This window comes from Aotus nancymaae, unplaced genomic scaffold, assembly GCF_030222135.1.
Source record: "Aotus nancymaae isolate 86718 unplaced genomic scaffold, 86718_ANA_hifiasm-v0.15.2.pri h1tg000046l, whole genome shotgun sequence".
NCBI lineage: Eukaryota > Metazoa > Chordata > Mammalia > Primates > Aotidae > Aotus > Aotus nancymaae.
The window spans coordinates 25,146,809-25,165,605 of record NW_026988460.1 but is presented as its reverse complement, the minus strand read 5'-3'; the positions used below and the strand labels follow the sequence as shown (position 1 = coordinate 25,165,605).

The window sequence follows — 18,797 nt, the reverse complement described above, 5'->3', positions numbered from 1 at the left end:
ATGCATGTAATCCCAGGTACTCAGGAGGCGAGGTGGGAGGAAGGCTTGGGCCTGGAAGGTCAAGGCTGTAGTGAGCTGGGATCGCACCACTGCTCTCCAGCTTGGAGGACAGAGCAAGACCCTGTCTCAACAAACAAACAAAATGCAAAGTGGTTTACAAGACAGAGAAACTGTAACCAGCCAATTTCCTATCACTAGGGAATTAATTAAATAAATGCTGGTTTATTCAACAAATCACTGCTTACAACAAGGTCAGCAAACAGGCCACTGGGCCAAATCCAGCAGCTTGTTTTCTCTTGCTTAGCCTCCAGAGTAGCTGGAACTCCAGGTGCGCACCACCATGCATGGGTAATTTCTGTATTTTTAGAAGAGATAGGGTTTTGCCATGTTGGCCAGGCTGGTCTTGAACTCCTGACCTCAAGTGATCCGCCCACCTCAGCCTCCCAAGGTGCTGGAATTATAGGCATGAGCCACCTTGCCTGGCCAAAAATGCATGACTTTAATAATCAGAGTAAACAATAAATATCTTTATGGTCTTGGGCCTTCCAGGAAGCGAATGTTGAAGCTGGCACTCTTGTTGAACAGGACTGAGGTGGCCTTTTCTGACAACACTGGAAGTCACAGGCTTGTTATACTAACACCCCCTACATCTACCAGTTTACAATGGGTGGGGGGCATGGGGGCAGATACCCCATGGGAGATCTCAGGACAAGTCCTGAGTGGGTCTCCCTGTTAAGAATCTCCTTTCTTCCTTAAATTACCCCAGGCACCAGGAAGGTGAATCTGATTTCTGGACTTGGCCCCATGGCTGAGGGCATGGGGAGTTGCTCTGCGGGCTCACCTTGGGGTATAAAATGAGAAACTGCATGTGGGGTGCTTGGCACTGTTGTGCTAGGCCTTTTGAGCACTTAACCTCACTGTGCTTACAAAGTGGTGAGGTTGGCCGGGCACAGTGGCTCACATCTGTAATCCCAGCACTTTGGGAGGCTGAGGCGGGAGGATCACAAGGTCAGGAGTTCAAGACCAGCCTGACCAACATGGTGAAACCCATCTCTACTAAAAATACAAAATTTAGCCAGGCATGGTAGTGGGCACCTGTAATCCCAGCTACTCAGAAGGCTGAGGCAGAAGAATCACTTGAACCAGGGAGGTGGAGGTTGCAGTGAACAGAGATCGTGCCACTGCACTCCACCCCAGGTGACAGAGCAAGACTCAATCTCAAAAAAAAAAAAGTGGTGAGGTTACCCCCACCCCAAAATCCCAGGATCACTGTCTTTCTAACCCTCCTGGGTGCTGCTATTGCTCCACTTTAGGGGTGGGTTAGCTGAGGTTCACAGTAGTTCAGTGACCCCTGCAGGTCATGCAGCCGGCAGGGCTGGAGCTGGGATTTGAACTAGGGACTGCCTGACTCCCCAGCTCCATGGACTCCACTACATGGGTTGATCCCTGTCAGCAATACTTTTCTGGGCTGGTTCATTAAAGTTCAGGCTCCACTGAACAACCAATCAATTCACATATCCGTATCATGCCCCTTCTCAGATGAGAACCTGAAGGTTTGAGCCCCTAAGTGACGTGCCCAGCGAGGAGGGCGGACATCATCAGTGCTCAGACTTCAGAGGTGACAGCATCTGTTCTTCCACCCTGTTCCTCTAGACACCCCTGCTATGTCAGGGGGACGAGGAGCCCTTTCAGAAAGTGTAAGCCAAGAGGGCTGCTTGGAGGAGGCATCAGATAAATCTGGGGGCAAACCTGCCTCTCAGGCTCTTCTATAAAATGGGCTCCCACATGCAAATACATCAGCAAGCCTCAAAAAGAAGAACTGGCAACCTCTGTTTATTGCCTATTGTAAGGCCGGTTGCCTCGCCGGGAGCTTGGACGCATACCCCCACCCTTCTCTTTTTTCCGAAAGCTCAGACATGCTCGGGTTGTTCCCTTTTCCCCTTCTCGCACAGCCTGGCTTTCCCTTAAAGAACCCAGTATGCAAGCAGGGTCTTGTGATTCTAGCGAATAGCAGCCGAGTAATTCTAACCAATAGCAGCCAAGTCCTGTATGCAAACAAAGGTTACCTTACCCAATAGTAGTCCTGCTCTCCCACAACCAATCGAGCTCTTCCACTCCCTATAAAACCCCACGTCTGAGAGGAGTCCGTGCGACTTCTCCGGCCCCTCCTGTCGGACCGCAGAACCTCGCCCGGGAGCCTGAATAAATTCCTTCATATTGGATCTTCTTGTGTTGGCCTCAGTTTCTTCCTTTTAAACTCGGCAAGAACCCAAGAACAAACCTTACACCTATAAAGCTGCCAGCCCAAGCAGGGCCCCTTGCACAAGACTCTTTATCTGGAAGCAGAACTCACATTCCAGCCTCACAGCAGCAGAAGCCTCATTCCCCAGCTGCCCTTGACTATTCATTAACCAGGAGGAAGGCCTTAAGAGGAAGAGGCTGGAACCAGAGGCCGCTCCCAGCCTAAGGAAGTGGGCTAGGGTCAGCTCAATTAGGTTCAAATCCTTCCTAGCTGTGTAACCTTGAGAACAATCAATTCATCTCTCCAAGCCTCAGTTTCCCAATCTGTACAATGGGGATGACATCAGCACCCACCCCACAGGAGGCTGTGTGTGGGTCTGTGACATGCTTAGCAGTGCCTGATGTGCAGGAAGCACTCAATAAATTTATGTCACATTTTTTCAAGAGCACACCCAACTTCTTAGGGTTGACAGAGATACATAAGTTAATACATGAAACCTCTCCGCACCATCTGAGCATGCTGAGTCCAGGAAGTATTAGCAATTATTATTGACGTCTATAATTATGATGATGATGACTCTGGAGGCCAGCATCGTGTAGGTCACCTCCACGCCTGCCTAGCGGCTGGCTGGGGAACACACCTGCCCAATGTCACAGCGCAAATAATCCATCTCCCTGGGATCGGGCTGCTTGTGACTAAGCATTCTAGGCCCGAGGGGCTTGATGAAAAGGAAGGACTTGGTCCAGCCGTCAGCAGCAGTAGGCTGAGGAGCTCTGGGCCACAAATGAATGCCTGTCTGGTCCCGGCTTCAAGGGGACCCCACATCAACCAATCCCAACCCTGGACTAGTGGGAGCTTAACCTTCCCCCTTAGAAATTTCTGCCCAGGAAGCCAGAGTTTTCAAATTCCAAAGCAGAGTCCACAGTGGATCTTGACATCAAGGGAAGGGGTCAAGACCATCATTTTTACAAAATGAGACGCATACCAGAGCACAGCAGATGGTGAGTACGAGGATAATCTGAGAAACCTCAGTTTCAGAGTTTGAGTTTCACACGCATGTTTGCGTATGTGTGCACACAGGCCAAATCCCATTGTAAAATGTATTTAATGAATGCCGAGGATTAAAAGACTCTGGAAGTCCCTAGAGTAGTTAATGTCTTAAGTCAGTGAAGAAGACATCCCCTTAAACCCTTTTTAAAAACACGATGATGATCCTGAACTAAAAGAAAAATAAAGCTGCCGTAAACACTGAGACCATCAGCACAATGCCATTAAGATCCATAGATAACAGAATCGCATCAATGTTAAATCAGTTTCCTGGGGTAGGTAACTGTGCCAGGGTTATATAAGAGAATGGCCTTGCTCTTATGAAAGACCTGAAGGATTGAGGTTAAGGGGCATCACGCCTGCAATTTACCCCAGTGATTCAGCAAAAATGGAAGAATATTCACATGGTTATTTTTATTTAACATATTAGTGAGAAAGAGATGAAATGAATGTAGCAAATGTTACCCATGGGAAAATCTTAACGAAGGGCATAATGCGAGGCCACTGTAATACTCTTGCAACTTTAGCAAAGGTTTTCCATTTTGCATATTTGTTTATTTATAATTTTATTTATTTTTAATTTTTGCTGAGATGGGGCTCAATACGTTGCCTAGGCTGGCCTTGAGCTCCTAGCCTTAAGCAATCCTCCTGCCTTGTCTTCCCAAAGTGCTGGGATTGCAGGCCTGAGCCACCGTGCCCTGTGCAACATGGTAAAACCCTGTTGCTACAAAAAGTGCAAAAATAAGCTGGGCATGGTGGCACATGCCTGTAGTGCCAGCTACTAGGGAGGCTGAGGTGGGAGGATCACCTGAACCTAGGGAGATGGAGGCTCAGTGAGCCCTGATGACGCCACTACACCCCAGCCTAGGCAACGGAGTATGACCTGGTCTCAAAACAACAAATCTTTAATAGATTAGAGACGGAGCCAAGCTCAGACCCTCAATCCTCAGAATCAACTCAGTGAGGGCCTCCTCCCCACAGCAGTCTTGCCCCAGGCTACTCTGCAGCAGAACCAGGACAGGGCCCAGGCTGGGTCTCTGAAACCAGTGGTTGGCCCATTTGCAGGGCCTTCCTGTGCCCTCTCTGGCACAGACTGGCTGAGGACCAAGCAGGCACAGAGTGGTCAACGCAGGCCAGGGGACCTGCCACCTGGAGGTGAGGTGTGGACAAGGTCTGCAGGCCTTAGGGGTCCTGTCTTCTCCTCTTAGAGCCTGGAGGAGACACAGAGCTCCTGAGCCCCCCACGTCGGGTCACTGCACAGTGTAAGACACCCATCCCACCGGGAGGTCCAAGGTCACTTACGTTTGGAAGCTCCTCAGAAGGGGCTGTGGTTCTGGTTCTGGATCTATTGCAAAGAGAGGAAGAGACAGAAAGAAGAGATCTGGTTAGAGGCAGACTGTGCACAGGGCCCCCGATCTTCCACCTACTTTTTTTCTTTTTCTGAGATAGAGTCTCGCTCCATTGCCCAGGCTGGAGTGCAGTAGCCCAGGCTGGAGTGCAGTGGTGCAATCTCGGCTCACTGCAACCTCTGACTCCCGGGTTCAAATGATTCTTCTGCCTCAGCCTCCCGAGTAGCTGGGATTACAGGCACCTGCCACCACACCTGGCTATTTTTTTGTATTTTTAGTAGAGATGGGGGTTTCACCATGTTCGCCAGGCTGGTCTTGAACTCCTGACCTCGTGATCCTCCTGCCTTGGCCTCCTAAAGTGCTGGGATTACAGGCGTGAGCCACCGCGCCCAGCTCTTCCATCCACTTGTAACCACCAAACGTGTGCTGGGGAGGGGCTCACCAACCCATATGGAAGGCCAGGACGCTGAGGCTCATACACACAGACTCACATGTGCCAACACATGCTCACACACAGACACACTCAGACACATGTGTAATCATATGCAGACTCCCAGCCCCACACACACTTGCCTGTGCCAGCCACACACATTCACAGCCACACACAGACCCACATGGGACACACATGCACTTTCACTCACACATGCCCCTCTCCCGAATGCCGGGTCCCCAAAACTCAGTCAGCAACAAGAACCAGCATGTTACCCTTGGTCAGAGGGGGACAGATTTCAGCTGCAAATGGGTAAGCTGCTCCACAGCCCCAGCCAGAGAAAGCCCACACTCCTGAGTGCCCCACCAGCTCAGTCACGTGGCCTGACTATTCTTGAGGGGCACATGAGCATAGCAGGGCCAGAGCAAGGGGCCTTGGAGAAGATCCTTGGGGAATGTGGTCCTCACCAACCAGTTCAGAGGTAAGAATCACTGTGCCCAGGAAATCTGCTGAGCTTTGCTGAGCCAAGCAGTCCCAGAAGTGCCTAACCCAGAAGACTTTTTTTTTTGGTTCTGTTGTTTTTTTCAGTAGAAGCTCAGTTTGGGAAATAGGCAATTGGGGGCAGATCACCTCCTCCTACCAGCAAGGCTCCTTGCCCTGAGGCTGGAAGGCTCTCCTGGATTCCTGGAATCTAAGTGCACAAAGTCAGGAAATGGTTTCTTCTCATCTTTTCAATGAACTGTTAAACTGGGATTAGCAGAGATGGGCAGGGGTGTCTCTGGGGGAGAGGGTGTGAGAGAGTGGGTCTGGAAGAGCAGGCAGAGGCCTCCAGGACCCCTTTCCTTGCTGTAGCTGCAGCCCAGCCCTGGCAGTCTCTTTCCCAGACCCAGAGGCACACTTGCCAGTGTCAGTAAATGCCAGTCCAGCAGGCTCCAGAGCTCCCTGTCCCCCAAATTAGATGACCTCATTGTTTCATTAGGGCCTTCACATTCAACAGGCTCACACTGGCGCCAACTGAGTCCAAGATACTGTGAGGTAGGAACAGTCAGTCAACAACTTACGGTGCACCTACTGTACTGGGCACTGCACTGGGCACATGAAACTCAGCAGTGGACAACTCAGCCAAGGTCTCTGAGCTCATAAACCCTGGAACCATGGGCTAGAGGCTGGGCACATGACACAGAGGCCATCACAGCTCCATTCTGGGCTCTGTGAGGCTGGGTGGATTAGTAATGTCTGCCATGGGTTTGAGTGGTGGAAGTAGCAATGTGTACCTTCCTATCCTAGACCATATACAGGGAAGTGGGATAAAGTGAAAGATGAAGGCAGCCTATTTAAAGCACAATGTTAAGAGAACCAGAGGAAGGAGAGCATAATTCTGTTTGGGGCAAAACCTTACCAATTACACGAGACCAGCCCAGTTCAGAGAGGAGGATAAGACTTGCACTAAAGGCCAGGTGTGCTCATGCCTGTAATCCCAGCACTTCAGGAGGCTGAGGCAGGAGGATCATGAGCCCAAAAGTTCAAGACCAGCCTGGGCAACGTAGGGAGACCTGTCTACAAAAAAATAAAATTTAAAAATTAGCTGAGTATGCTGGCACATGGCTGTAGTCCTACCTACTTGGGAGGCTGATGTGGGAGGATTGCTTGAGCCCAGAAGGTTGAGGCTGCAGTGAGCAGTGATCATACCTCTGCACTCCAGCCAGGTGACAGAGACCCTGTCTCTTAAAAGAAAAAAAAAAGAGAATAGCACTAAAGTCCATATATCTAGCCTGCTGGTACCCATGGCCCTTCTGGGGACAGCCTAAACCTGTTCCACTGGGAGGCCCACACAGGTCTGCTTTTGGCCCATGGGGTCTAGATGGGCTGACTCTATCTCCTCCTCCTAGGTGGGCATGTGAGCCAGCCCTAGTCAATCAGAAGGGGGCTGTCATGATTGGCTCAGCGATAGGCACTTGATCAGCCTGGTCAAAAAGGGAGGTGATTCGGACTTTTGCTAAAAATACTGGGGAAAAAGAAGGCTCTTTCTTGGTTGGGATGGCTACACTGGTGGGGCAGGGGGGTTGCTGCACCACGCTGATGAGCAGCTAGGGCACCCATGGAGAATGAAGCAGGCATAGACCGACACAGAGCCGGGAAATGAGAGAAAGAAACTGAGTCCCAAAGACAGATTTCAGCACCTGGATCCCAACTCGGGCTGAAGTATGGCCCTGGGCTTTTATGTTAAAAGAGTCAGTAAATGTTCTTTTTTATTTTTAAAGCCAGTTTGGGCTGGGTGTGATGGCTCATGCCTGGGAGACAGAGTGAGAATGCATCTCAGAAAAAATAAAATAAAATAAAAATGGTCAGTTTGAACTGATTTCTGCCATTTGCAATATAAGAATCCAGACCTATACCCTGCCTTGAACTTGCTGCATAATTTTATGTATGTCTCTGACACACTCCCCCCACCACATAAAAAGAGGAAGGATGTGGATGACAGAACACCTGAGGTTGCCGCAGCCCCTGTCACTCTAGTTATCACAGGCAAGGGTTAGGCCTGACCCTCCCTCCCAGCCCCACCCCGCCCCCAGGCACACAGCCAGAGAGGTCATCAGCCCTTCTCTAAGTTAAACACAAAGCAGAATTGCCTGGAGGGCTCTTGAAAATCCAGATTGCCGGGCCCCACCCCTGAGGTCTAACTGAGCAGGTCTTGGGTGAGGCCTGAGGTTCTGCATTCTGCCGGCTCCCAGGTGATACCCATAGTGCTGGGCCAGGGGCAGCATTTGAGGACTCAGACTCACTATATGTTCTAAGTTTCCCAGTTGCTGAAGATAGCTCACTGTGAAAATAAAGCCCCAGCCAGCAGGAGACCATGCCCTCTCTGTCCTCAAAGCAGACCGTGATTATGGAGAATGCCCGCGTGGCTGCAGGGATGAGCCAGTCTTTAAACAACAGAAGCAGCAGGTCCCAGTTCATGCAATCCCATTGCTGCTCCTTCCAGCCAGTCGTCTTCCCTAGAATGTATCTAAATAATGGGGGAGGATGTAAGAGGCTAAGGTGCCTCTTTAGGCTCCAGCAATCTCCAGGCTGGTCTTTCAGGCACCCAGAGCATCCCTGACGGCTCCCCCACTCCCAGGCAGCACGCCAGCTCCAAATCCCGCTGTGGGCCTTGTCCGGACACGGTGACCCAGGCCGCCCCGCTGTCAGCAGTCTGGCTGGCCCTGGGCTCTCCCCTGATTTACATCCGACTTGGCTGTCTTGAAAAGCCTCCTGCGGCTTTTGGAGCAAGGACGCTTTTCAGTAGTAAAAGGCTTCCCCAACAGCATCCTTTCCAAGGTGGCACTGGCCCAGCGCGAACGCCGGCAGGCTCCCAGCTGTGTGACCTTGGGCAAGTTACCTGCCCTCAGCTGGGCCTCAGGTATTCAAAATGAGAATAATGGCGTCTTCGGTGAGGATCAAGGAGAGGATGTTCAGGAAACATAGGGTCTGGTTTTAAATGCACAGGAGGCACCCAACAGCACTGTTTATCTCCTTGACTCAGAGTGATCACCAGACCAGCACTGTCCACAGCACCTGGGAGTTGGTTAGAAATTCAGGGCCCCTGACCCCACCTAGGCGTGCTGACTCATTGTTGTCACCCAGACTGGAGTGCAGTGGTATCATCTCAGCTGAGTGCAACCTCTGCCTACCAGGCTCAGCCTCCCAAGTAGCTGCGACTACAGGTGCATGCCACCACACCCAGCTAATTTTTATATTTTTTGTAGAGATGGGGTTTTGCCATGTTGCCCAGGCTGGTCTCAAACTCCTGAGCTCAAGCAATCCACCTGCTTTGGTCTCCCAAAGTATTGGGATTACAGGCATGAGCCACCGCACCCGGATAAGATTTTGCTTTTCTTTTTTTAAAAGTCTGTTCTAATTGATATTCTTCTACTAATGGTAGAAGCAGAATCCACATTATTGTTCCTCAAGACAGTGTTCTTTACTAAAAGCCTGTTGCTACAGTTCTGCTCAGAGTAACTCTAGAACTCCTGTCCCCAAATCAGGACACCTTTCAGAGCCAAGGCTGGGACATCTTAAAAAGCCACCAAGAGGACGACTGCATCCTTAAAGGAGTCCTGCAGGGACAGCACCCCATGTCGTGACACGCGCTTCCACATGGATAGAATGGTCTTTTCTCTCTTTATTCAGAAGGTATTTCCCTTAAATACAAAATCTGGGCCACCCCTTACAGGACCAGAGAGGAGAAAGGACTCACTTAGGTCACAGAGCAAGTCAGAGGCCAAGGGCGTTCTAAGCCTTGTGTTGCAGTGCCAGATGCAGGGTCTTTGATTTTAAAAGGGCATTAGCTATGCATGTGTAATTTTTTGTTTGACATCCACAGCCCTGCCAGACAGACAGCTCCATGAGGGTACAGATTGGTCTGTCTTGTTCACCAGCCACATCCCCAGGGCCTAGGACAGGGCCTAGGACAGGGCCTGGAACAAGTATTTGTTAGATGGATGGATGGTGACGGGTGAATGTAATTTCCAAGCCTGCAGCCACCCAGATGTTCACCATAGGTTCTCATTTCAGAGTAGGAATCAGGCTATCTTGATTTGTATGTTGAGCACCCACTGTGTGCCAGACCCCTATGCTAAATGCTGGAGCATCCGTCCCTCCCCTTGATGTGTCCCCAGTCAGGTGCATGGGTATAAGGTAAGACCATAAAGGTCTGAGCTCAGGCCAGAGGAAAGGACCACAGCGCTCAGAGCAGGGCAAGCTGAAGTCCACTTTAACTCACGTCATCTTTGTTGAGTGCTTACTACGTGCCAGGCACTGTTAAGAGGTTCAAGGAATGCTTCCTAGAGCTGGCAGCTCCAAGCTCGCCCTTTAGATGAGAGGGAGGGCCTTGCAGGCTGAGGGACCAGCATGGGCAGGGCCGAGAGAGACTGACGCTTCGGGCTAGCGAGGAGCAGAAACCAGCTGGACTACAAACAGAGGAAAGAAGCTGCGGTAGGTGAGCGTGAACACTGGCCAAGAGCCAGATCGCGAAGGGCCTCCAATGCCAGGCTAAGGAGGTTGGACTTGATTTCACAAAGCACTAGGGAGCCACTGAAGGCTTTTGAGCAAGAGAGTGGCATGCAGAGAGCTGGTCCCCGGATGGCACAGAGAGGTCCCTAGGAGGCACAGAGGCTAGTGAAGAGGCTGTTGTCTTGGGCTGGTGTGATGTCCACCTGCAGAGGAGACACCAGGTGTCATCTCTGAAGGAATGAATGTCCTTGAGATCATGACCTGAGTCTTCCCTCACAGTGCTGACTAGCCGTGGGGCAAGAGGGCGGGTCCCTTAGGACCTCCCCCTTCCGGCACCCTTCACCCACGAAGCATGACACTGCTGAAATCGCTGGCCAGCCATACTCCTCCCCTCCAACCAAACAACCAGCAGCCTCGGGTTAAGGACTTTCCACTGGAACATGGCAGGGAGTCACTTGGCACTTATGTGCAAAGAAAAGTCCTGAAAGGAAGGGCTTCTCAGGGCATCCCAGCATGAGGAGGGAGCACGCAGAGATGTGGTCCTGAGCCTCCAGGTCAGGAAGGACCCAACATGAGCAGAACTCTGAGGGCTCGGCCCTCTGCCTTCCAGCCCAGGACTGCTCGGATACCTACTGAGGGAGGAAGACTTCCACTGCCAGCCCAACCCTTCTCCTGGCGACCACCAGCCCTCTCCCTACCTGCCACGTTCTAGTCCACACAGCGGCCAGAGCTGCTCGTCATGTGTTAGGCTCCACGCTCCTTCCTGAGCTTTCCAGGAACCCCATCCTGGGTTCTGGGGGTGTCTCTGAGCAGCCAAACCATAAGGAATCTTTGCGATTGATAGAGCTTTGCCCTCCCACCTCCCTTTCCCATGAGTTGTGACAAAACCAGGATCTGAGAGTCATGAACAATATCATAAAAGGTTTAAGGCAGAGGCATTAACACTGTCCTTAAATCCTTCCCTGCCAAGGGGTGTTTCACAGAAGCAACGAATGGTGGGAATGGTGGGTATGGCTGGAAGCGGGGAGCAGGGGAGCCACATCTATGAACAATGGCTCCTTTTTGTTTGTTTTTGAGTCTACGTCTCCTTTGTCACCCAGGCTGGAGTGCAGTGGCGCAATCTCTGCCCACTGCAACCTCCGCCTCCCAGATTCAAGTGATTCTCCTGCCTAGGCCTCCTAAGTAGGTGGGATTACAGGCGCCCACCACCGTGCCCAGCTAATTTTTGTATTTTTAGTAGAGATAGGGTTTCACCACCTTGGCCTGCCCTTGGCATAAACCATCTTAGATTGTTCATTAACCTCCTCCCGATACAGATCTACCCTCCCTCCTTGAGCACAGGGGCTGTTTATTTCTCCCTGCCCTCTTGGCCCTGGCCCTGTGCCTGGCACACAGTAGGCACTCATAAATGTTTGCAGTGCAGCCAGTGGGATAAGGATGTGCTGAGCCATCAGGTGGACTCTGGGTCCAGCACTCCTTCCTCTCGTTCCTAGCTGAGTGAGCTGGGGCCAACCACTTTTCTGATGAACTCATCTCTGAAACAGCAAGGGGGAAGCACTGTGGATGCTCAATAAATATGAGTTCCTTCCCTTCTCAGAATGCTGAATGGGCTCGGTCAGCTCCTCTGCACCCTCCCGGGCAAGTCCTGGGTGGGGTGTTTCATTTACTGAGCTGACAGCACTGGGGGTAATCAGACAGGAAATGCGAAGTCAGTGGCTCCCAAATGCAGGCTGGCTGTTCGGAATGGCTTGGCAAATCCATGCGTTCTGATGTGCTGCAGTCCACATGGCCTGCTGTTGGAATAGACCAAGTGGCAGAACCAAGAACAGTATCATGCCATTTTTGTTAAAAACAAAACCAAACCACAGCTAGCTTCTAAACAGATCCCGAAGAATGCCTGGATCGAAGAGGAAATCAAAACTCAAGTGAAAACTGATCCAGTAAGTAACAAAAAGGAGTCTATGTCCACGTGGACACCTGTGGGATATAGTTTAAGCTGTATGCGGAGGGAAATGTATAACCTTATATTAAGAAAGAGATATGAGCTGGGTGAGGTGGCTCACGCCTATGATCCCAGCACTTTGGGAGGCTGAGGCGGGCGGATCACCTGAGGTTGGGAGTTCAAGACCAGTCTAACCAACATGGAGAAACCTCGTCTCTACTAAAAACACAAAATTAGCTGGGCGTATTGGCGCATACCTGTAATCCCAGCTACTCGGGAGGCTGAGGCAGGAGAATTGCTTGAACCCGGGAGGCAGAGGTTGCAGTGAGCCGAGATCATACCATTGCACTCCAGCTTGGGCAACAAGAGCAAAACTCCGTCTCAAAAAAAAAAAAAGAGAGAGATATGATAGGCTGTCCAGCATTTGGGAGGAGGCCGAGGCAGGTGAATCACTTGAGGTCAGGAGTTAGAGACCAGCCTGGTCAACATGGTAAAACCATGTCTCTAATAAAAATACAAAAATTAGCCATGCATAGTGGTGCATGCCAGTAGTCCCAGCTACTTGGGAGGCTGAGGCAGGAGAATTGCTTGAACACAGGAGGCAGAGGTTGCAGTGAGCTGAGGCGAGGTCACGACACTGCACTCCACCCTGGGCAACAGAGCGAGACTCCTTCTCAAAAAAACAAGAAAGAGATATGATAGACAGTCAGGCAGGTGGACAGACTGAAGATCAGTTTGTACATTTTTTTAAATGATCTGAAAGGATCACTTTTTAGTTTCTGCAGTTTTGTATTGCTTGAGGTATATTACTTTTGTAATTAAAAGTGAATGCTTTAGCAGTTTCTCAAAAAGTTAACATATGTCTACCTTACAACCCAGCAGCTCTAGTCTTGGAGAAAGGAAAATATATGACCACAAAAAGACTTGTACCTAAAAGCAGATAGAAGTTTTATTAGCAATAGCCCCCACCAATTGGAAACAACCCAAATGTCCATCAACAGGATGGATCAGGCCAGGCGCGGTGACTCACGCCTGTAATCCCAGAACTTTGAGAGGCCAAGGCAGGTGAATCACAAGGTCAGAAGTTCAAGACCAGCCTGGCCAAGATGGTGAAACCCTGTTTCCACTAAAAATACAAAAATTGGCCAGGTGCGGTGGCAGGCGGCTGCAATCCCAGCTACTCAGGCAGCTGAGGCAGGAGAATTGCTTGAACTCAGCGGGTGGAGGCTGCAGTGAGCAGAGATTATACCACTGCACTCCAGCCTGGGCAACAGAGTCCGACTCCGTCTCAAAAAATAAAAATAAAAATAGTTAAAAAAAAAAAACCCAGGATGGATGAACACATTGTGGAACATCCATACAATGGGAGACTACTCAGCAATTAAAAAAAAAAAAAATCAATTACTGATATACTCAACAGCACAGATGGATCCCAGCAACGTCAGGCAGAAAAAAATGGACACAAAAGAGTATATACTACACAAGTCCATTTATATGAGGATTTAGACTTGGCAAAACTAATTTATGGTGACAGAAATTGGAAAGTGAGCCTGGCATGGTGGTGTATGCCTGTAATCCCAGCACTCTGGGAGGCCCACATGGGTGGATCGCTTAAGCCTAGGAGTTTGACACCAGCCTGGCAACACAACAAAACCCTGCCCGTACAAGAAATCCAGAAGAAACTAGCTAGGTGTGATGGCATGTGCCTGTAGTCCCAGCTACTTGGGAAGCTGTGGTGGCAGGATCACCTGAGCCTGAGGAGGTAGGAGGATCATGTGAGCCGGGGGAGGTCGAGGCTGAAGTGAGCAGAGATTGTGCCACTGCACTTCAGCCTGGAAGACAGAGTAAGACTCTGTCTCAAAGAAAAACGAAGAAGAAAAGAAAAAAAAACCGAGAAAGTATCTGAGGTGCTGGAAATGTTCTATATCTTGATTTGGGTGGTGGTTACACAGGTGTATACATTTGTCAAAACTCATCAAACCATAACAGAATCTTTGCATATTACTGCATGTAAATCATACCTTAATTTAAAAATATTTTTAAAAAATCATCTGAAGTGAGAGGATCGCTTGAGCCCAGGAGTTCGAGACCAGCCCAGGCAAACATGGTGAAACCTCATCTGTACAAAAAATACAAAAATTAGCCTGGAGGTGTAGTCTCAGCTACATGGGAGGCTGAGGTGGGGGGATTGCTTAGGCCCAGGAGATCAAGGCTGCAGTGAACTGTGATTGCACCACTGCACTCCAGTCTTGGCAACAAAGTGAGACTCTGTCTTAAAAATTCACAAGAAAAACTTTAAAAATACAGATTCCTAGGCTCCACACCACCTGGGGGTTCTGATTCAGTATGTCCAGGCTGGGCCTGGAAGTCTGAATGTGTTTGTTTGTTTGTTTGTTTTTAAGTATCCCAGGCAATTCTGAGGCTTGACCACAGTTAGGGCAGCCCACCTGCCTCCCTCACCATTCCCTCCCCACTCTTTTGTTTTAAATGGTTTATTATTTGTATGTTGATTTTTTCCAAGAGAAAGTTGGTTGGCCATGGCAAGCTACAGCTTTAGAAACAGAACAACAATTCCTCAGTCTCTCTGCTTTCCCTCTCATACCTCTAACTCCCACCCTTGGCAGCAGCCTCTGCCCAGGTTTCCAAATGAAGCCTCTGACCAGGTGAGGCGGGAAGGGAAACTCCTCAGCCCCGTCCAGGACAGGCATAACTCACCTAGAGACACTAGAGCTGTATGCTTCAGGGAGGTCAAAGCCAGCAAGTTAATGGCCTGTGTACCTGTTAAATGGCATGTTCAGGCCTTCACCATCATGTTTACAGAAAGAGCTCAGGGCAAGACTCACTGGTACAGAAAATGCTTTGTGCCCTTCCTGATACTGGCTTGGTGGCTCTCAGTCTCCAGGACCCCAGCTCCGTTCTTCACTTACCATCAGGGGTCTCCTGGGCTCCAGGCTTGACTGGCTTCTCCCTCACTATCCCTAAACTCAGTATGATCCTATTTCTCCACCTGCTGCCCTCAGGAGAAAGCCCAAGCCCACTTACCCAACATTCAAGGCCCTCCGGCTGGGCACAGTGGCTCACACCTATAATCAACACTTTGGGAGGCTGAAAGGCGAGGAGATTGCCTGAGCCCAGGAGTTTAAGACCAGTCTGGGCAACTTAGTAAGACCCTGTCTCTATTTTTATATATAAAAAATAAAAAGACCCCCCACCATCTGGCTCCTATTCCTCTCTCCAGCCAGGACGCAAGGAACCTGTTCTACAAACATGCTTGGTTATTTTACGCCATGGTGCCCTTGTAGCTGCTCTGCCCCCTGTTGAGAATGACAGCCCATCCTGTTTCTCTACCCACAGACAATGGCAACTCCGAGATTGCGTCCTCTAAGAAGCAAAAGTGCCTCCTGCCTACTACCCCACCCTCACTGCACACTCAGCCGCTCCTTGGGTCTTCTTCATTGTACCCCATGGGTGGTAATGGCCACTGCAGCTACCACATGCTTCTATCTCTGGGACAGGAGCTCCTAGAAAGCCAACACTCTGCCCTGAACCCAGTGCCGGCCTAGAGCTGACCTTAACCAAGGTCTATTAACCAACTAAATGAGGCACATTAAAAAAGAGCTCTCGTTCTCACTTGAAGACTTCCCTAGGCATTTGCAGATCTACAGCTCCTCCCCACAACCCATAAATTCAAACGACCGCTCTGGCCAAGCTGGCAAACATAGGAAAGTGAGATGCAGCCCCAAAGAATCTGACTTGCTCATGACCTTCTGCAGAAGTGGGGGATCGGCATCTACCTGCCAGGGTGGCCCTGGGATTCCATGCCAACCCCAATTCCTAGGCAGACCCCCCCGGCTGCAGTTGAGCTGCATTCGGGGAGCCCTTATAATTTATTTCTCAGCTCTTTTCTATATACGGGAATGTGTTCAATGACTCACAAGTGTCTTATCATTCAGGACCTTTGGAAAGACTTTCAGAAGTACAGCTCTCAAATCCTTTGACAAACTGACAGGCGGACGAGTTCAGGTTAGAAAACACAGTCCCCAGAGCCTGGACTGCCTCGTGGAGAGCTGACCCCTGCAGCAGGATGGGTTGCAGGGCTTGGGGGAAGGCACAAAGAAGGGAGAATGAGCAACTAGGGACAGAGGCAAGGTGCAAATGGGTCCCCTATGCTCACTCTCCTGCTGAGGACTGGGGCACCTTTGTCCCTCATTTTCCCCAGGCCCCAGTTCAATTTCAACTCCCCAGGATATCAGTGACCAAAGCCCCATGGGGCCAAAACTCACAGCTGAGCTAGGGAAAGCCTTTTGAAACTGAATTTTGTCTACTCAAGGCAAAGCCTCTTAGGTGGCTCTCAGTCTGTCCATCTGTAAAATGGGTACTGCTCACCAGGCCTCCAGACTCTGCAAAGCAGATGTGGCCCAATCACCACAAGTTGAGGTGACGAGAATGAGGTGGGGGAGGATGATTGCAGCTGAGACATGGGTTAGTACAAGGGTGTCCCTAGAGGACAAAGGCTCCAGAATGCACCTTGGCCCTTGCCATACACCACAGTGACCCAGGACCTCGTGACACCCTCTAATCAGCAGTTCTACAGCCGAGGCCGGCTTTACAGCTTACCACAAGGACCTCAATCCCCTTTACAGCTGAGGCCGGCTTTGCAGCTTACCATTTCCCTCAATCCCCTCAAGGACGTAGTGAGGCCGGCACTGGCGTCCTTGCTGCCCAGACAGCCAAGCCGAGGCTCAAAGAAACCAACGGAATCAACCAAGGTCACTCACCCATTAAAACACAGCATAGGACTTAAATCAGTTCCCTGGGGACAAGCTCCTACCTCTGGTCCTTGGTTTGCTCTATAACCAGTCTTCCCCACCCATTTTACAGGTAAGGAAACTGAGGCCAAAAAAAGGTTACCCAAGGTCAACTGGGGGCTGAGCCAGGCCTAACACCTCCCACCATTCTACCAATCCCACCCTACTGGGGGTTCTTAGCCGTGCCAGGCCCTCTCCAACATCTCTCCAAAACCATCTTAATGAAATTCCTCCCCCCACCACCTCATGCCCACCCCACACTCCCTGGGTGACTCCCTGGTCGAGAGGGAGGCAGGTGGTTGCTAAGCACTCACCCGTTCTCTCTCTCATAAAAATAAACTCCTTCTGGCTAGGAGACTCTGGACAAGATCCCTTTCCTTGTAGCCAACAAAAAATTACAAAGAAATTTTAAAAAGATCTCCTCGGTAACATTTATTTGAATGTCAGCTGTGCCAAAGCAGGAGCCAATTTATTGAGGTCCAAATGGAGCCACGCGCCACTAAACCTCAGCCCGAAGACCCTCCATTCAAGTGTCTGGGCAGTTACTGAGCTGATTTATTTCCCCAGGCAGGAAATGGGGGCCCAGGCTGCCTCCCAAGCATTTGGGGCTGGTCTTAGGGAGGCCGGGATCTGGCAAAGGCCCAGCAGTGACCGAAATAGCCAGGCCAGTGGCCCTGCCCGGCACACACCTCCCTGCCTGGGAGAGCCGCCTACAGGTCTCCTCTCCAGTCCAGGCTGAAGCTTTGGGGCTGTAGGAGGAGGTCCCTGGAATTCTCTCTGTGTGGCTTCCCTAGTGGGAGGGGGACGAGGATCTCCTGCTTAAAAGAGGAACCCACAGAAGAAAGGGAAACAGTCTGGAGGAGGAAGTGTTCTTCTGGCCCTGCCGGCTGTCTGCTACCCCCTGGCTGTCCCTCTGGGCCTTGGTCCCACCACTCAGGACTGCTGGGCACTGGCACTGCCACCTGCACACCACCTGGGCAGCACCTATGGAGCCATGCTGCCCTATCACCTCTCCTCAGCGCCTGACCTGGAGAACCAGCTCTGGCCATTTGACCCTCTAGGTACTGGGGATACCCTCTTGGGTACAGCCTAGGACACATAAGTGCCCACAACCAGGGACCTGGAGACACAACCACACTCAGGGACATGCACGTGCACACAGCCAGGGCCTGGAAGACTCAGCCCCCCATACACAGATTCACGCAGACACAAACGGGGACACACAAGAGCACACATCCAAAGACAGCACACTCAGGTATCTCTCTCTCTCTCTCTCTCTCACACACACACACACACACACACACACACACACACACACAGTCCAGCACACAGAGAACAGCAGACATGCACCGGGACACACATGTGCACGCTGCTGGGGACACGGTGAAACAGCCACCCTCAGAAACACACAGACATAGAGACACAGAGGCACATGTAGGCATCCAGACGGAGACAGACACACAGACATACCACACACAAAACACACGCGCACACACACACACACACCTGCCGCCCGCACCAGGAGCCGGAGCCCTTTCGCCAAGGAAACAATAACAGCCCCGCCAGGGGGACTGAGCAGGCGACCCTCTGTCCCTTCCGCGGTGGTGAAAGGGGCGCCGGATGGGGGCACGCGGAGGGGAGGAGGCCGGGACTGCGGCGACGCCGGGATGGGGAGGGGCTGCAGACGGCGGGCAGCGCCGGCTCCGCGCCTGGCTCCCGGTCCCTCAGGTACCTGGGGTGGCTGCGGCGCCGCCCGCGCTCCACTCGGCTGCGCCGGGTTCCGCCGGCTGGGGTCTGTCTGCCCGCTCGCTCTCTGGCCCGCGGGGTGAACGCTCCGCACTCCCTCTCGGCGCGGCTCGGCCTCTGGGCTCGCGGTCCTCGGGGCTCGGCGCTGGCGGCGGCGCGAAGGAAGCGGTAATTTATAAGCGGCTTCTTCCTGACCTCGCGTGTCTGTTGTCTGAGCAGGCAGCTCTCAGCATCACCCATC

General features: G+C 51.3%; 1 protein-coding gene across 1 annotated transcript in view; it reads right to left on the bottom strand.

Annotated features, from left to right (window-relative positions):
- SLC6A6 (solute carrier family 6 member 6) overlaps window positions 1–18,797 on the bottom strand; it is an 87,838-nt gene extending 69,041 nt beyond the window's left edge. The window contains 3 exon segments of the mRNA XM_064362064.1: window positions 4,592–4,611; window positions 4,613–4,634; window positions 18,543–18,797. Of these exon segments, the coding sequence (XP_064218134.1) occupies window positions 4,592–4,611; window positions 4,613–4,634; window positions 18,543–18,796 (296 nt within the window). The 5' untranslated portion in view covers window position 18,797.